Here is a 17,924-nt window from a genome sequence, read left to right on the forward strand (position 1 = left end):
CATTTTCTGATAATATGAAATTGTAGTGGCCACTGAGAGGAAACTTTAATTTAGTTTAAAGTTTAACTGAACTTTAATTTATCAAATTTTAACTTGAGGGGCATTCTTGACTAGAGAGAATCTCAAACCTCTCAGAGACAATAGAATGCTGTCTTTGGTATGCAGAAGCTTCTAAAAGACAAAGTGACTTCAAAAATAGTTCTAAAAGCATGAAAAAAATCGTTAGAAAAAAAACTTTCAATAAATGATGCTGGGAAAAGTGGACCACCAAGTTACACCATACATGAAAACTAACTCAAAATAGATTAAAGATTTGAATGTAAAACCCGAAATCGTAAAACTCCTGGTAGAAAACATACGTAGTAAGCTCCTGGACATCAGTCTTGGCGATGATTGTTTGGATCTGACATCCAAAAAGCAAAGCCAAGAAAAACAAAAATAAACAGATGGGACTACATCAGCAAAAAATCTCCCGCACAGCAAAGGAAACCATTTACAAAATGTACTAAATGAGAGAAAATTTTGTAAATTATATATCTGATAAGGGTTTAATATCCAAAATAAGTAAAGAACTCCTACAACTCAGCACAAAAACAATGTTCTGATTTTAAAATGGATAGAAGATCTAAGTAAACATTTTTTTGAAAGAAGACATACAAATACCAACAGGCACATGAAAGATGCTCAGTATCACTAATCATCAGGGAAATGCAAATCCAAATCACAATGAGCTATCCCCTTATACCTGTTTAATGACTATTATCAAAAAGACAAGAAATAACAAGTATTGGCAAGGATGTGGAGAAAAGGGAATCCTTGTGCACTGTTGTGAGGAATGTAAGTTGGTGTAGCCATTATGGAAAACAGCATGGAGGTTCCCCCAAAAGTTAAAAATACAACTACCATATGATCCAGCAATTTCACTTTTGGATATTCATCCAAAGAAACCAAGATACCAACTCAAAAAGATATATGCACCCCATGTTCATTGCAGCATTATTTATAATAGCCAAGATATGGAAACAAGTGTACATCAATGAATGAATGGCTAAAGAAATTGTTTTATATATTTATATTATATACACACAATTGGCTATTATTCAGCTATAAACATATGAAATCTTGCCATTTGTGACAACAAGGATGACCTTGAGGGCATTATACTAAGTGAAATGTCAGATAAAGACAAATACCATATAATCTCTCTTATATGTGGAATCTTAAAAAAAAGGGGGGGGGGAAGCAACAATAAACCAAGCTCATAGATAAAAAGAACAGATTGGTGGTTGCCAGAGGCAGTGTGTTGGGGGGTGGGGGTGCAAAATGAGTGAAGGGGTGAAAAAGATGCAAACTTCCAGAAATGAACAAATCATGGGGATGCAATGTACAGCATGGCAATTATAGCTAATAATACTGTATTGCATATTTGAAAGTTGCTGAGAGAGTAAATCTTAAAAGCTCTCATCACAAGAAAAAATTTTGTGACTATCTGTGGTGAAGGATGTTATCTAGAATTATTGCAGTGATCATTTTGCAGTATATACAAATATCAAATCATTATATTGCACACTTAAAACTAATATGTTACATGTCAGTTCCACCTCAATTAAAAAAAGTCCATGAAATATTTTCAGCTTGCTTAGGAAACTGGATTTCAGAAGACTAATAAAGTGAATTTTGGCAGTAACAGAAACAATGTAGATTTTTTTTAATACTTACTTGACAGAAGAAGCATTCTAGAACTTTGTAATATTATTTCTTTAGTCACTATCTCAATGACCAAATTTACTCCTGTGTTTGAGTTAAGGAATTAGAACGTAAGAAATCAGTAACATTCTAGTTGTCTATTTAGAGCCCTTTCATAGAATTAAGAAATGAAAATCCAGCACCTGTCAGGTGAGGATAATGTGAACAGAGCTCTGGCTGTATGTCTAATCCACTGGTGAGAATTTGGGAGAATGTACACTTGGCACCTCCAGCAGTAAGAGCCACTACAGCCAATGAAAGAAAGTCTCTAAGCCATCCATTACTTTTGGGACCTTTAGAGTCATCCTACAATCTAGCAGTAATAAAGGGCACATTATAAATGCAGAATTATTAATATTAAACTACTCTTCATCAAATGTGGGACAGTTGGCCTGCTGATTGGCACTAGTAGTCTCCTAATTTTAGGCAATTTCTCTAGACTTTGTTCAAACAAACAAACTGAAAGTAAAACCCTCTTGAGATTTCTGTTCTTTGCCATTCTAGTAAAAATATGTACATGTATTACTTGAAAGTATTTCTGATAGTATTGGATATAAAACTCAATTATACACCACAATTTTAAATTTAAGAAGATTGTTTTCCTTTTGCTCCTGACCCTGAAATCATTCTTTGATGTGCATGGGACTCCTGAGAAAAGCGTGACCTATCACTCAGTTTTTCAGGATTCAATTCTGGCTGGTAAGGTACTCAATTTTTGTCACCTACAAACTAGGTAAAGATTAATCATTCTTATGTAAATTAATCTTTTTACATTTTTATTTTTGAATGCATCTACAGATTTTACTTTTATTTAAATAAAAATGTAAAGATAAAAAACAAATATAAAATAGACTGATAATTGAATAAATAACCAATAAATGTTTGAAACTAGTATATCGGCCAAGTCTTTCAAAAATTAGTAAACACAGCCATTTGAATTTGCTTCATGCTAAAGCTTGGCATTCAGAGTTGATGGTGAAGATGCAAACTGTTTTTCCAAAATGCTGTTTACATTGGTTAAACTGCTTCTTATCTTATGTAAAGCAGTGGGGAATAGGGGAAAGACAAACACTTTCTCAGGCTTCTCATGATTTTTTTTAATCTATTCTGTGCAAAAATATGGCTTACAATTTATTGCCAAAATGTAGGAACCTGAAGATTTCCAGTCCACAGTTTTGAATATACCAAGTATTTCAACTACTTGCAGAATAATCACTTCCAGAACTTTAGTAGTGTACTATTAACAGTTAGACCCCTTCTACTCATGCAGAGAAAACCTCACAAGAGCTAATGGACTCAAAACTGTCCAACTGAAACCATACCATAACAATTCATTGGTTTTTAAATCATAAATAGATAAACCAATAACTTGTATCATTTTTCTTCCATGAGGAAAGAAGCTACAATAATCATTTCATTATAATAATCTCAATTTAACTGAAATGTTTCTGAAAATAACAATAGGTGATGACAAACCAATGCTTGCATCAGATGCTATTTCCACCTTGAAGTTCTTCTTCTGTGTCTCAGCAAAAGTGTGAAAGAATATTTAAGATTCTAGAAAAAGTGATTTCCTTAGTGCAGCTTGAAGTTTATTTCCCCCAAATAACAAGTAATTTTTTAGTATAATTAAAACTTACCTAACCAGTTTGCTGAACAAGTTGGCCTAGTAAAGTTTTTAATCTGGACCTTTGAACCTTCATCTTCCTTCACTCACTTTCTTATCTAAAACAGAAGTATATTGGATACAAATAAATGATCTTTTGAATCAAAGTTCTATATTATCATGACTTTTCTATATTACAGTTGGAGGTGTTGATGATGTAGGAGTTTGGGATAAGTGTGTGCAGTACCAGAGAAAGAGTTCTAAAAGTTTCAACTTTAAAAAATTGAAATCTTTGTTGAGAAATTGCTACATTTTTTGTTTTGTTTTTCTTCTAAAGAAAAACTGCAGGAAAATAATTCAATTTATTGAATATTAGTTAGCTACATCCTGTAAGTTTATAAAAACATAAAAGCCACGTTTCATGAGGAGGTTGGAGAATAAGATAGATAGGTGAAGACTGAAGCATATTTTCATCTCATCTTGAATGTTGGTATACAGAAAGACAGGTCAGACCACACAACGAAAGGCCACTGATCCAATGATCAAAAAAAATTTTTTCCCCTTCTCACTTATTCCTCTTTTTCAAAGAGACAACTAACTCTGAAGTGATCACTTTGATAAATAAACCTCAGAATAACAAGATCTATCTGTGGAAAATATGTTCTGCAGCTAGGACTCAAGACACTCTTACTGTCTGTGCCAGAGAAGTCTCTTCTAACATTAGCTCTAAATTCCATAGCAAATTAATTAATACATTGATATAAATGGTTGTCTAGCTATATTGGAGGATTCTGAGAGATGGACATTTAACAGAATGATGTCTTTGATTGGCAATGGAAGGCTCTCTTTAGTTAAAACAGTCATTGAGTTCTTACTTTAGAACCCTGTGGTATTGGGTTCCCTGTAGTACTTGTATTATTTTCTATATGAAAACATACTTATCTGTATGCAGTATGGACGGGAAATGAGAACAGGTGAGTGTTCTTAATTTGACTTCTTTAGTTCACTTTTGAGACTTTTCATACTCCAATCCCCAATTTAAACATGTGTTATTACCTCACATATTTCTTCTGTTTATTTTGCAGGGATTGTACACAGTAATTATTTTTAAAAATAAAGTTTAATGTCCAAACACAATGCTGTATAGATATGTTGATCCCTTTTGAGATACATAAATTGAATACTGAAGCCTTCCAGTGCTAATGTAATTTTCTCAGTTGAATTGTCATTATGGTAGAATCAAGGAAAGTCAACCACAGTCTTCAGAGAGCTTAGCTTTCTTGTAAGGAAAAAATTACCTTTTTCTCTACCTGCTAAATAAAGATGCTGTACAGGAGGAAAAAAATGTAGTTATAATTAATTTAGAAGACCTCAATTATCTCCTTATGTTCACTGATTTTTGTTATTCTTGAACTAGCATGACAGTAAACCAAAATGTGTGCAATGCTGAATGCCACAACTGTTTCCCAGGCTTGAGACTGAAACTCCTAAGTTGTTTTGACTAGGCAACTAATAGCAATTTAGATAGTTCTGTACAAATTTAGAGACATGAGATGCAAAACCATGACTGTATTTCAGCACATTCTTCTTGTCAGAACCATTTAAATCACCATCTTACACAAGTACATATTGAAACTCAACTTTACGCATTTTATTTTTATGTACATTTCATTTTGTCCAGAAATAAAATATCTAAATACAGACAGACTTTAATGTTGTATATGTATAGCTTTCAACAATACTTGAGCTGAATAAATGCTTTGTACATTAAGTTTGTCTTTTTAATGGAGTTCACAGCTACATTGATAGAATGGATTCCTCATATCCTTTTTTTCTTTTTTTAACCAATAACAAGCAGAGAGACGAGTACAAGTTAATATTAATAAGCAGCTCAAATAACACTTGGTTAAACTATGTACAATACAAACCATTCATACAAATGAAGACTAGAATATTGAATTTGTTACAATATGTGTAGTAAAGATAAGACAGACACTTATAACTTACATGGTGTCTGTCAGGCATTTCCCTTCTTATGTAATGATCAGAACTTATTTTAAGCAGCCTTGGCTGGTCTCGGCTTTGCAAAAGTCCACTGATTGGTGATGAAAGCTGTAATCCAATGTCTGCCCACATGTAAATTCCAAATGTTTGCTCATCTTTACTGAGAACAGGCTCCCTCCAAAGAAAAAAGAGCCATCATGTATCACCTTGAATGTGCCTACCCTATGCTGGAAAAAAGTTACTACACTTGTTTTTTGTGTTAATAAAATAAAGAATACTGAGCTCTAAAGACACATTTTTTTTTCCATTGTAACAAGCATATAATCCTACAGTAGTATTTACCAGTACAGCTACTCCAAGCAGTAGGAATGCATGAGTGGGGATTATTGATTAGCATGTACTCAAGACTTTAAAGGAGATTTCCATAACAGCAAGTGCTAAAAACCATTCACTGTCTAGTTAATCCTTTTGCTTGATGATCGTTTATCCTGAACCATTATGAGTCAGACAATGAAAGCCCTCTCGACAGGAATCATGACAGATGCCAGCTGAAATGTGTATGAGAGTGTTTGTGTACAGCTATGTGTGAGAGCATGTCTTCAGGTGTGGCTTTAGAATCTGTGGTGATTTACAACTATACTGAGAGATGAAGCTGACTGGGTAGAAATTACATCAGATTGTTTTCCACTAGCATATTTGCAGCCAGTTGACGAGAGCAGCAGTGTAGACACATTCCAGGCAACAGATGTGACCTTCTTCTTGAGGTAACAGCCCTGTCATATGACCTTTAATTCCTCAGGCTTCAGTCTCACCCCCACGTTCATCCTCATCCGGAGGGGAAGTAAGGTGTGTCGCTGTGGTAGTTGTAGTCAGGGCACACTTTCTGTACTAGTTTATAATCTGTACTATAAAAGGAAATGTAAATACAGATCACCTTAAAGGGCTTGGAGCAGAGCCAGGATACATGACTTTGGGTCTGCTCCTGGTAACAGGTTTTTGAAGGGTCATAGTTGCAGAGTGTGTTCTTGGTAGCCTTGTCAACTTTTTCATATTCAATGCGACAGTTAAAGGACTTGGAATCTTTGGCATCAATCACGGTTTGTTGTGCCAAGTCGAATTCCACTATTTTCGTGGGGGGAACCAAGCTGACAGATACATTCCCTTGACCGGTGGAATTATGCCTGAAATAAACACTAAATGTCCCATTGCCATGATCTACGATTTTCCCAGTTATCAACAGGTTTAGCTTCACTGTTTTGATATTGGAATGAAAATCACCCCATCCAAACATTTTCTTAAACTTGCCCGTCTTAACAATGGGCCTTCGCTTGGCCCTGGGCCGAGGCTCTTGAAGGTCTGTGGAGTTCCTCAGCCAGTCCCAGAGGTCTTGCTCAGAATAAGGTTCTGGGGTGTCATATCGCAGGTCTAAATCTGTATCATTTTCTTTGCCACGAAAAGTCTGTGACAGGAGTCGGCTGATAGATAAGTCTTTGCTGCTTTCTGTCCATATGTGCTTTAGTGTGGATTTGCTGCTTCCTGATTTTAGAAGTTCTGACTTTCCACCATTTGTTAAATTGGCGCATGTGACCTGAAAATAGAACAGAAAGAAAAGAGCTTACAACTCTGTATCTGAGAACACTCAACACAAAGATCCAAGCCCTTTCCCAGAAGCTGGGAATTATAGTACCTTCAACACCTGGCCAATATTTATTAAGACAAGATAAAATGCCCCTTCTATTTTTATATAATGATGAGAGAGAGAAGGTGTCGACAGATAAAAACCACTAAACATGACTGAAAGACTATGTGGAAACATTGACTCTGATGAGAAAAACACCATCTAACATGAATAAAGCAAAATGAATTCAAACATAGATCAAAATAAAGTAATTATTTCTCAGCCCAAAATCCACACTTTTAAGGTAAAATTTTATACATCATTACGTTACTTTTCTACTTCAAAATTACCATGAACTTTAAAACTATATGGTTCTCAGAAATATGCCTACTGACATTCTATAGACTCTTGGTAGTCCATGCCACAGTCACATAAGAAAAGTTAGTTTTGCAAGGAGACTCTGGGGTATTTTATCTGTAACATATACTATCTTATCTATATTTTATAATATGTTTATTATCACCTATTATTAGCAAGAAACATTGTATAAGATACAATATTTTTCCATTAAGAGACTTAAAATGTGGCCTAGGAAAAGGGACACAAATGAAAACATCTAATACACAATTACTTATAGATACTTATCAATCTAGAGAAGGAAATAACACATGGTCAGTGACAAAGAGGTCATTTCAGGTTGGATTGTGAGAGTCACACTTGAAGACTGTTCTCCTGGGACTCCAGTCTTCCCTCCTTAGGAAGAATTAGATCCTCAAGTAGATCAGGGATTCAGAGGAACCCTAAATTCAACTGATCGGTCAAACATCCAGATCTGTACTTGCCTAATTATATAAGCGTTGTCCCTATCACAGCCCCTATATTTATACCTTAGTACAGAAGAAATGAAAGAAAGAAACATGTATCCACAATGGCCTCATTAACCTAAAGTTAAAGTTGTGATTTCCGATCCTGACATAGAGAGTTCAAGGACAGGCAGGAACACAGCCAAGGACCCCCAGGAACCAAACCAGCCAATGCAGATAAACCCTTAAAGATGTGGACTGAATGTTCTAGCATAAGGCTGCTAAAGGGAGTCACCCACTGCCCATTAAAAAGCCAAATTTCACAATAAACCTCTCTCACTGGGTCTCTCCTCTACAAGTTCTGAGTCCTGTCTGACTACCACTTAGAAGTCACTGTGTTAGGGCAGGCAGATAGGTAGATATGAACAGAGAAAGTAGGGCATAGGGGCCAAATAGCAGGAAAGCATACATCTTATAAACAACTGGGGTCCTTGAGCAGATAAAGGAAAGCAGGAATCTCTGAACTGACAGGAAACCACACACTGTGTGGTGATAATGGTCCTGGAGGCAGATAAAGAAAGGTGGGAAAAGGTGGGAATATCTGGTGTCTGAATATAACCTTTTGCTCATTATGCCCTAATTATGAGAAAATTAGCCTTGCAGATAAGAAGTACCCATCATGCACTGATGCCAGGATACTTTGGATCAAGACTAAATAAGAACAAAAATCTCTCCTCCCCTCAGGAAGGAGAAGCTGGGATGAAAATCAGGGAATAAGAGCCCCAAACCCTGTCCTCTCCAACGAATATTCTGCCCATTCATTTTTACACCCCATACAACCAGCCTGCCAAAGAAATTCAGGAAAGCCACTCAACTGAGTCTGCCCACTCACCCCTAGAGAGCATCCTATCACTTAATAAATCCTCACCTTACTTTCTTGACCTCCATGTCTGGTCTCTGAATTCTTTCTGCTATGAGACAAGAATCTACTCTCCAGTAACAGTTGGACCTTCTAGTCTCCTTCCAAACTGTTCTCAAAATGAAAGGTCATAACTGCAGAGCTTTTAAAATTCAGAACCACCAGAAATCAGAGGTGCGGTTCAGGGACCTCTCTGTAGACTCAGTCATGCAGGCTTCTTGCTTGGATATAACCCTGGCCTTAGAATAACTTTTCACTCAGCTACTTGTGCTAGGAGGACTCCATTTCAACCCCTAAGGAGTAAGAGTACGAACTTCAGAGCTAATTTCCCTGGAATCTACTCTCAGCTCTGCCACTTCCAAGCTGCATTCTCTTGGTCAACACATTTAACCTACCCCTGCCTCAGTTTCCTTTATCTATAAAGCAGGAGTAATAGTGGTGACTACCTCACAGGGCTGCTGGTAAGGACTGAGTGACCTAAGACATGTTAAATCTTTAAAACAGTGGCTGGTACCTGGGCAGAGCTCAATTAAATTTACCTATTATTATGAATCTCAAGCTGATATGTGAAGTTGATAGGTTTCATGATGGGTTTATGTACCATGACTGCCCTCTGAAAAACTAGGACTGAAAAACATTGGGTAGGCTAACACAAAAGCTCCGTTAACTATTTTTGGCTGCTAGTATGGGTCCAGTTGCATCTTCTGTGATCCCCCCAAAATCCTAGGGATGGGATAAGGCCCAGAAACAATGGGCAGATTAAGTCTTACAGAGATGAAATTGAGAAGAAAATATTGTTTGGGGAGGAGGATGATGCATAGAAAGTTTTCTCAAGGGAAAAAATGAAGTTTCCCACTTATTGTCTCTGATAATAAAGCCAGTCTTATCTGGGCAATTTTTCTCTAATATCAAAAGTGTAATCCCAAGTAGTCCCATAGTTAACACTGTATCATTATAATTACAAAACTAGTAGAAACAACTAAATTTTTCCTACTAATTCACCGAAGGAAGTGCATTTCAAAATGTACTAGTTTACTCTAACAGAGTAGCTATAATATAAAATTAAAAACAAACATTAATTGATAACAGTGGTACAGATCTTTTGATTTTGGAGTTTTTGTCTGTGTATTTGTTTGTTTTGTTTCAATGAATTCTAATTGATCAAACATCCAAATCTGTACTTACCTAATTATATAAGCATTGTTCTTATTTGCAGACTCTATATTTATCCTTAATAGAAAAGAAATAAACACATATTCTACTCTCTGGAACTACACAGATAGTTCCTCATTCTTTGGGGGGCAAAAAGAATAAATACAAGCATGCATTTAGCTTTGGCTTTGCACTTGTATCTCAGCATCAGCACAGTTGATCAAGGAGAGGGGCTATAATGAGATGCATCCACGGTGCACTGGCTCATGAAGCGGTAATGAAATTGTCCATAAAAAGAAGTGGAAAGGGACTTAGAGTGCATTTACCAGTGGCACATAGGGAATAAAAGGGGAAAAAATGTGGAAGTCCAGAGATTTTTGAGGAGAAAGAACAAATCTATTCAAAAGTACGCTAAGATTCTGACAGCAGACCAACTCTGATGTTCATGTAGAATAGAAATTTACTTCTAAATTATACTCTCTACAGTTGTAGTGATTACGAGTGTAAGCTCTGGGGTCAGACATCCTGAATCCCAATCCAGGCTGTGATTTTTAACAGCTGTATGTTGTGGACAAGTTGCTTAACTTGTTTACATTACATCTCTGTTTTTTCTTCTAGAGAGAAGAAGAATAATACCCCTTTCCCTCACAGGGCCATTGTGAGAATTAAATAGGACATTCCATTTAAAGCATAAAAGGACGGTACCTGGACACGAGTGTTCAACATTGGTATTTCTAGCTATTATCATCCTCAAATATTTTACCTCTGAATTCCACTGGGTAATATTATATGTAAATGAATAACTTACAATGGGATTTGAGAGAAAATGGTACGTCTATAAGAAAATCTCCCTTTTCCTAACCAGAAACCTAAAACAAACTATAAATATATATATATATATAGTTTGTGTATAAATATATGTATTTATGTGTATATATATGTGTGTGTGTGTATACACTTTTGAAAATGCTCAGGTTAACAAAAGATGAGCTGTTAATGGTTCAACTACCAAATGCAATGAATTTATTTACCTTCAGTGGTGTGATATGAAAGGCTTCCAGTAGTGCCAACAGTCAAGAAAATTCTCTGAAACATCTCAGTTTGGTTACAGAGTCAAAGCAGGTTTTAGCATTAACCATCAATACTGCCTAGAATATTCTTATTCTCTCTTCCTTTCCCTTTCACTTAGGTTAGGAGAGGCGCATGGCAATGTCTAAAAGAGAATATCAATCACAAAAAAAACAGGAAGCCCCGTAGGAAAGTCCCTAGATCTGTTCAGTATAAACAACCCTGATTCATCTTATTTTATTAATTCCATACCTATATAATGAGATTCGGCTAATATTAAGTTAAATAATAGGAATACAAAGGCAAATGAGATGTGTTTCCTGCCTTCAAGATGTTTACAGCCTAACAAGTTAGACTGAAATCTGTTAAGCAAGTAGCAGTGTGTTGTGACTAACACTATGCACAACATCCCTGGAGTCATAGTCAAAGTTAAAAGATAGAGAAGATGTAACAGAAAAGATGATCTTCAGATCTGGGAGATCAAAAAAGAGGTTTAGGATGTCAACAAATAGCAAAGTGGCCAGAGGAGTTCTGAGCAAAAGGAACATACTATGCAAAAGTCAAAAGCTGAGCAGGAACACATTAAATGTAAGAATGGAAAACAGTTTCTTACCACTGAATTTTGGGGAGCAGTGACAGGAGGAAAAAGAGAAGTTGCAAGAGGTCAGTAGAACCTGAAGAAGGTAGGCTAGGGTCAAATTGTGAAGGTTCTAGGGTCAAATTGTGAAGGCATTTAAACTTAACCTTATAGATAATAGGAAATTACTAAATGTTGTCTTGTTTTGCTTTTAAGTAGATCACCCTGGCTCTAAAAGAATTACTGATTGGACGTTGAAAGGTAGGGATAGACCTTGAGGGAACAATTAGTTAAATAACTAATTGCAGTACTTCATTTGAGAAAGTAAGTGAGCCTGAACCAAGGCAGTGGCAGAGAAAAAGAGAAAAAATGGATATAAAAGATATTTCAGAGGTAAGATTAACTCAACTTGATGATTTATTGGCTAAGCAGAAACATGAAAAAGTTGAGAATTAATGAGTTTGCTTGCATCTGTAAGGAATACAAAAGTAATAAGTTAGCTGGAAAATAAAATTAAATCTCAGAGGGGCTTCAGAGGTGGAAGTGCCTCCAAGTCATTCTGATGATGTTATCGAAACAAAGTTGGTAATATCGATCTGAATGTCTGGAGAAATGAGGGAGATGGTGATTTTGATTTTGTAGAATGAGTAGATAATATTATTGAGATAGAGCATGGTGATACAGAAGAAGGCTGGTGATAATAGCTAAGAAATTTCAATGCTGTGAGGACAGGCAGAAGAGAAGCCAGATTTATTAGAGACAGAAGAGGATATTAGGGGAAAAAAACAATATTGTAGAAGCCAAGGAAAGTGGGCAAGAGGGAAGGGGGCACGGGTTAAGATTCAAATTCCATGTAAAAGTATTTTTTAAAAAGTACAAACAATTGAAAAGAAGCCCCTTGACTTTTGAATTCACTTCTAAGGACTTTCTCAAAGCTAGTTTCAGTGGTGGTGAAGAGATGATGCAAGATGAGAAAGAAGAACTGCATCTACTCCTAGATGCAGTCAGGAGTCCTTGGCTTTCTCATTCTATTACATTGCTTTACATCTTAAGAACTTTCACTTTTGAACCACACAAAAGTACACATAAAATTGAAATAGATCTTGAGCCGTACTGAATAAACAATATCATTAAAAAAAGAAACTCTCGCACTCAGAACCCCCTCTACCACTGATTTTACAAATATAATGAAGATAGTTTCCTTTCAAAAGTTACCTAAAGATCCTTGGATTGTCACTGTACTGAGTAATAAAAGAAGTGGTGAAGACTATGGCATAAGATGAGTCCAAAAGAAAAAACTGACAACTTCTAATTAACTCAATTCCAAAAAGGCAAAGCATCAACTTTTTTCTACAAAAAGTAATTTTTCCTGTAACAATAAAAACTACCAAAGATACTTCCTAACTGAATGTAATTTTCCATGTCAAAAGTGGCCAGTGTCCACTACAAAAGAGTTGACTCACTAGTCCAATGATACCACTTCCACAAATTATATGTGCTGTTTATCTAGTGGTTTTAGAAATAGTGAGAATCATAGAGTCAACATTATTAGGTATATGCAGTTTAAAATGTATGCTTCTTTTGAGAACATTCAAAAATAGGTGCAAAGGGACGGGTCATTTTCTTCAGCTGTAAACAAAGACAGGGCTTGGCTCTAAGATGAAAGGAGCCTGTCTGGAGCAGGGGCTGTGTGGGGGGATCAGGGGAAAAGACTCCCACTGGCTGGTGGGAGTGTAAACATAGCAAGAGTTGCTCCACCCTGATTTGCTCTCCTTTCTCAGGGCCATGCTTTCACATTGCTTTCTCCAATATCTTTTCATTACAGGCTTCAATCATAATGCCAATATTACAGGGGAAGGTATATCTGAGTGGAAGACATATGCTTAGCATGCATGAGGTCCTGGGTTCAATCCCCAGTATCTCCATGAAAAAAAAAAAGTAATCCTAATTACCTCCTCCTGCAAAAACAAACAAACAAACAAGTCAATACACTAGCCTTTAAAATCTTGTTGAAAGACATCATTTTTGGAAAATAAACTACTCCTCAACTTCACTGCCACATCAGCTATGCTGCTGGCCTTAAGAGACTTTTTTATAAACATTTTACTCCTTTACATGTACATCTCTAATTAGAGGTGTCTCCAGATGTTTGTGTACCTCTTTTAACAAAAGAGCAATAAGATGCCTTTTAATTTCTACCAACCTGCACATTTACTGTTGATCTATTACTGTTCAATACAAATAATCTCAAGATTACTTTGAAAATCATATATTTATTTCATCAACTGTATGAATATTTTAAGCCAAACGAAAATTTTAGATAACCTGATGCTTAAGCAATATCTCTCATCAGTGAATAACTAATCAACAAAATGGCCTTGCTCTGTGATTACAATTTCATTTTGGCAGTTTTATGATTTGCTATGTTGAATATATATTGCACACAATTAACTGCTATTGGCTAAGGGCTTACTATATTCCAGACATTGTAATTAGCATTTACATATGGCCTCGCATTTCATTTAAACTACACACACACACTCATCCACTCACTCACACACAAACTTTAAGGTCAAATTTGTTATTTCCAACTTGCAGATAGAGATATGGAAGCTCAAAAAAGAACTTGTCCAAGATTATTGCTGATAAGTGAAAGCGCTACTGCTCGGTTACTCAACAGTTCCTTTATTTTTCAAAATCATTTAAATCATGCAATTGTACATTAATATATGCTTATCAAAACATTTGAACATTATAGGCTTTATGAAGTAAAGAATAAAAGCCTATTTTCATCACCAACCTTTGCTCCCTTATAACCCTACCTCTCTCCAAATGTAAAAACTCAAATTTTTGATGTATAGTGTTCCTAAATATTTTCAGCATTTTTTCATGTATAAATATTTTACATAAACAGTGTCATAGTTTATGAATCACATTTTATATTTCTCCAAACCAAGTACATCCAGGTGTATCATCTTTATTAAATGGGAAACAGATTTCTATAATATGAATGTATCATACTCCTGTTTTTTTGTGTACTTTTTGTGATAGATCCGTAATCACTACACTGTTTCACAGCCAGGTTACCTAGAGTTATTTTTTTTAGCCTTAATTCCATTGGTTTTTTCCACTCATTTTTTTTCAGATACCTCACTCCCTCCTCTCTTGAGTTGCATTTTCATTTCTATTGTTGTATAGATCTGTATGATTCTTTTGAGAGTTCATAAGGGATAAACTACCTGAGTTGTCCATGACTAAAAATGCCTTTCCTGGCACTAGGCCTGGCCACTGGGTAGAATAGTTAGTCATCTGTTAATTCATTTCATTCTGTTTATTTTTCTCTCTCCAAAAATTTTAGGATTTTTTTTTTCTATTTCAGGTATTGCAAAATCTCACAAAGTGGGCTACATGTGTTCATGCTTTCTCCAGCCCCTTTCTTGATGAGTTTAAAGAAAAGCATGCAGCTATTTCTAGAAATGTCAGGCTCTTGTTCATAAAGTTCCCCCTAAACGCCTATAACCTCTTTGAGGGATGTTCTTTCTGTATTATGCCATTTTGTAAGTTGGGGGAGGAAGTACTTAGCATAGAGTAAGTACTCAATAAATTACATACATGGTTTATATTCTTACTTACATCTAATTCAATAGTGAAGTTTCATTGATTCTTTAGACACAACCAAGAAAGATTTTGGTGGGACACGCGGCCCACAGAGGTTTTTCTCTTACAAGTTTAGAGCCTGCACTTCATTGACAATCCTTGGAGTGCCTGTATTACATATGATAAGCCAGAGGAAATGGGTTAGTATTTTAATACATCAAAAATACATCATTTCCTTCTGCTACAAAGCAGTGCTCCAGGAACAGCAGTGCTGCATTAACAATGGAAAAGCAGAAAAGGAACTCCATGCCTCTCCCTTAACCTAGTAGTTGCTGGAGGCTGTGTCGCATAGAAACTAAGAAAATGGGCTTTGCAGTCAGAGATCACAGGGCTAAATCCAAATCTGCTACTTCATCACCAATGACCTTAGGGCCACGTTTTCTCCAATTAGAAAATGGAGATGAAAACCCACCTCACTCACTGGGCTTTCGTGAAGATAAAATAAAAATTGTTATATGTAGCACAAATAAAAATATGGAAAATAGTGTGAGTTCATACTTGAGAGCTATTGTGCTTAGCTAGGTTATGAAACCCTGAAGAAAAGGCAAACAAGGCTTTCAGAATGCACAATGCTATTCTAAACCTGTCTTCTTATGGAGACATTACTCCTCTCAAGTGGTCCAAACAGACGGAGATGGAAATCAGAATTAACTGTAACAATTCTGTGGTCATCTTTAGCCAGAGGTGGTGTGGTAGGAGACCACACTGACTATGTTACAATTTAGTGTTGGCAAATGGAGGCAGTAATTGATCTTTAATATGATAACTTTAAGAGAAGACATTCTAATCAGTCATCTTTAGGAACCAGAAACATGGTGCATTTCTCTATCAGTTCGAAGAAATGGCGAAGAATTTTAGGTATATTCCTCCATGAGCTCTCATGATCCCACGCAGGATGGATCACTTCTAACATTAGGGCACCAATTATCCCCTATGTTATTATATTGGAGACTGGTTCTGAGTCATGGGTAATTGAGCTCCTTGCAAGTTTGTGTAAATATACTAACTAGCTTTCCTTTTGATTCTTCCTCCTGTAAGTCCTCTTATGAAAATTATCTTGAAAATGCGTTTGGTTCTTTAACTGCCAGGGGAAAAAAACATGCTTTGTGAAGAGCCATGAACTACTGTTTCTGGCACTGGGAAATAGAATTTTTTATTGTACAAAAATATTATCTCTTCCTTCATGCTCACTTTATAAACATAAAGATATATATATATAAAACATATATATATAATATATATATATATATATAAGTTTTGACATGTAGACACATGAACATTGATGAGAAATTAAAAATTATATTCTACATAGCCCCACTTAACCCACTCTCTCAAAACCCAATTACAGATTACCCTACCCAGGTTTACATTGCAAAAGTTGCTCCTTTTGTAAGTATTTTATATTACTTCCATTTAAAATGTATAACAGCTATCTCATGTGAGGACCTCTGGATGCTTGGTTATAATAATGAACAAAACATTTAAAATAACATTGAAAAACTATTTCTTGGCTGAAACAAAGCCACTTCAGCATTATTTTTCATTATCCATAAAGAGATTTTAATTTGTCAGTAAATCCAAATATCTTTAAGGAAAAGACAAATACTGCATATGTATTAATACCTGGGTTAGACTGAGGGTCTTTCTTTCTGAATTGGAGGCCAATATGAGTGATTGTCCATAATAAGTCTTGCTATGTGGAGGCTTTTAGGAATTTATAGCTTCTTAAAGTCGAAGTTCACATCTATCTAGAATGGACCAAATGAGGAAGGACTGACTCGCCTTCCAGTCCTATTTTCAGCAACCTATGTGTACATATGTTCTTAAATACAGCAGTTGTATATGAGAAACTGAGTAGTAACAATAATTTACTTTATCCAATATAAGCTCCAATTCCTGAGGAAATAATGGCTTTGATTTTTTTTTGAGCCAATATGCCTTCTTAACACACTCTGATTATCCAGATGTTGATCTGGAAAATTTCCAATAGACAGAAGAACTCATTACATAAATGAAGTGATAGAGACCAGCTGAAGGGGAGCACCATCTCTATGCCATTTAGCTCCTGGATTCATTCAAAAATTCCTCTAGGACCTCTTCCTTATCAGGCTACAACTTGTGGACACTACTCAGAGTTTCCCAGATAGACAACAAGCCAGACAGTCAACCCAGAAATACAGAAGAGGGTGCAGATCCTAGAAATACAGTCCCTTCATCCTCCTGTAAAAGTCTCATAAACTGGGAATCTCCAACTACCTAAAGCAGAACAAATCTAATACTCTGAGAAGAGACAAAATCAACAGAGAGAATGGACCCTTCACCCTTTCATCCAAGCTTGTGATGCTGGAGTTTGAGTTCTGTCAAACCTTTTGACATTAAGGAAATACATGTCTTTGGATCATGTCTTGGCCAAAACAACACATGGTCAAGCACATCCAGCCTAGAGCACCAGCCCAACAATGTCTCTTAAGCATAGTTCAAGGAAGAAACAACTCATCCACTGAGGGAACTTCAAAGGCCAGGAGGAAACAATTCCCTGGAAAGCTCTTAAACCAAGCTGTTCTTTTCTAAAGCTCCTCCATTCTTTGAAATTTTTTCCCTCCTTGCAAGATTCCTAGCACTGAGTAAACACACTCTGCCCTCCACAGATCTCTTATCTAGTTATTGTTCGCTTTGGAACCAGCTGTACCTGTTCCTTGAGTCCAGGCCACATTTCTCTTTGGTCTTGCCCCATTCTTTTCCTTTATTCCCAGTTTCTTAAAGCATGGCTGTGG

General features: G+C 36.0%; 1 protein-coding gene across 11 annotated transcripts in view; it reads right to left on the reverse strand.

Annotated features, from left to right (window-relative positions):
* Positions 1-17,924, reverse strand: part of NXPH1 (neurexophilin 1) — a 908,922-nt gene that overhangs the window by 534,704 nt on the left and 356,294 nt on the right. For 8 of the 11 annotated variants that reach the window (XR_012074464.1, XR_012074465.1, XR_012074467.1 and 5 more), the window contains exons 2-3: positions 6,291-6,944; positions 3,387-3,471 (exon numbers count right to left, since the gene is read on the reverse strand). Coding sequence is in view for 3 of the 11 variants with exons in the window: in XM_072964922.1 (XP_072821023.1) it covers positions 6,183-6,944 (762 nt within the window). In the remaining 8 variants the exon portion in view is untranslated. Of the gene's footprint in view, positions 1-3,386; positions 3,472-4,981; positions 6,945-17,924 lie in introns of those variants that run through there. The other 3 variants (XM_072964922.1, XM_006207598.4, XM_072964921.1) reach the window with 1 other exon arrangement.

This window comes from Vicugna pacos, chromosome 7 (genome assembly GCF_048564905.1).
Source record: "Vicugna pacos chromosome 7, VicPac4, whole genome shotgun sequence".
NCBI lineage: Eukaryota > Metazoa > Chordata > Mammalia > Artiodactyla > Camelidae > Vicugna > Vicugna pacos.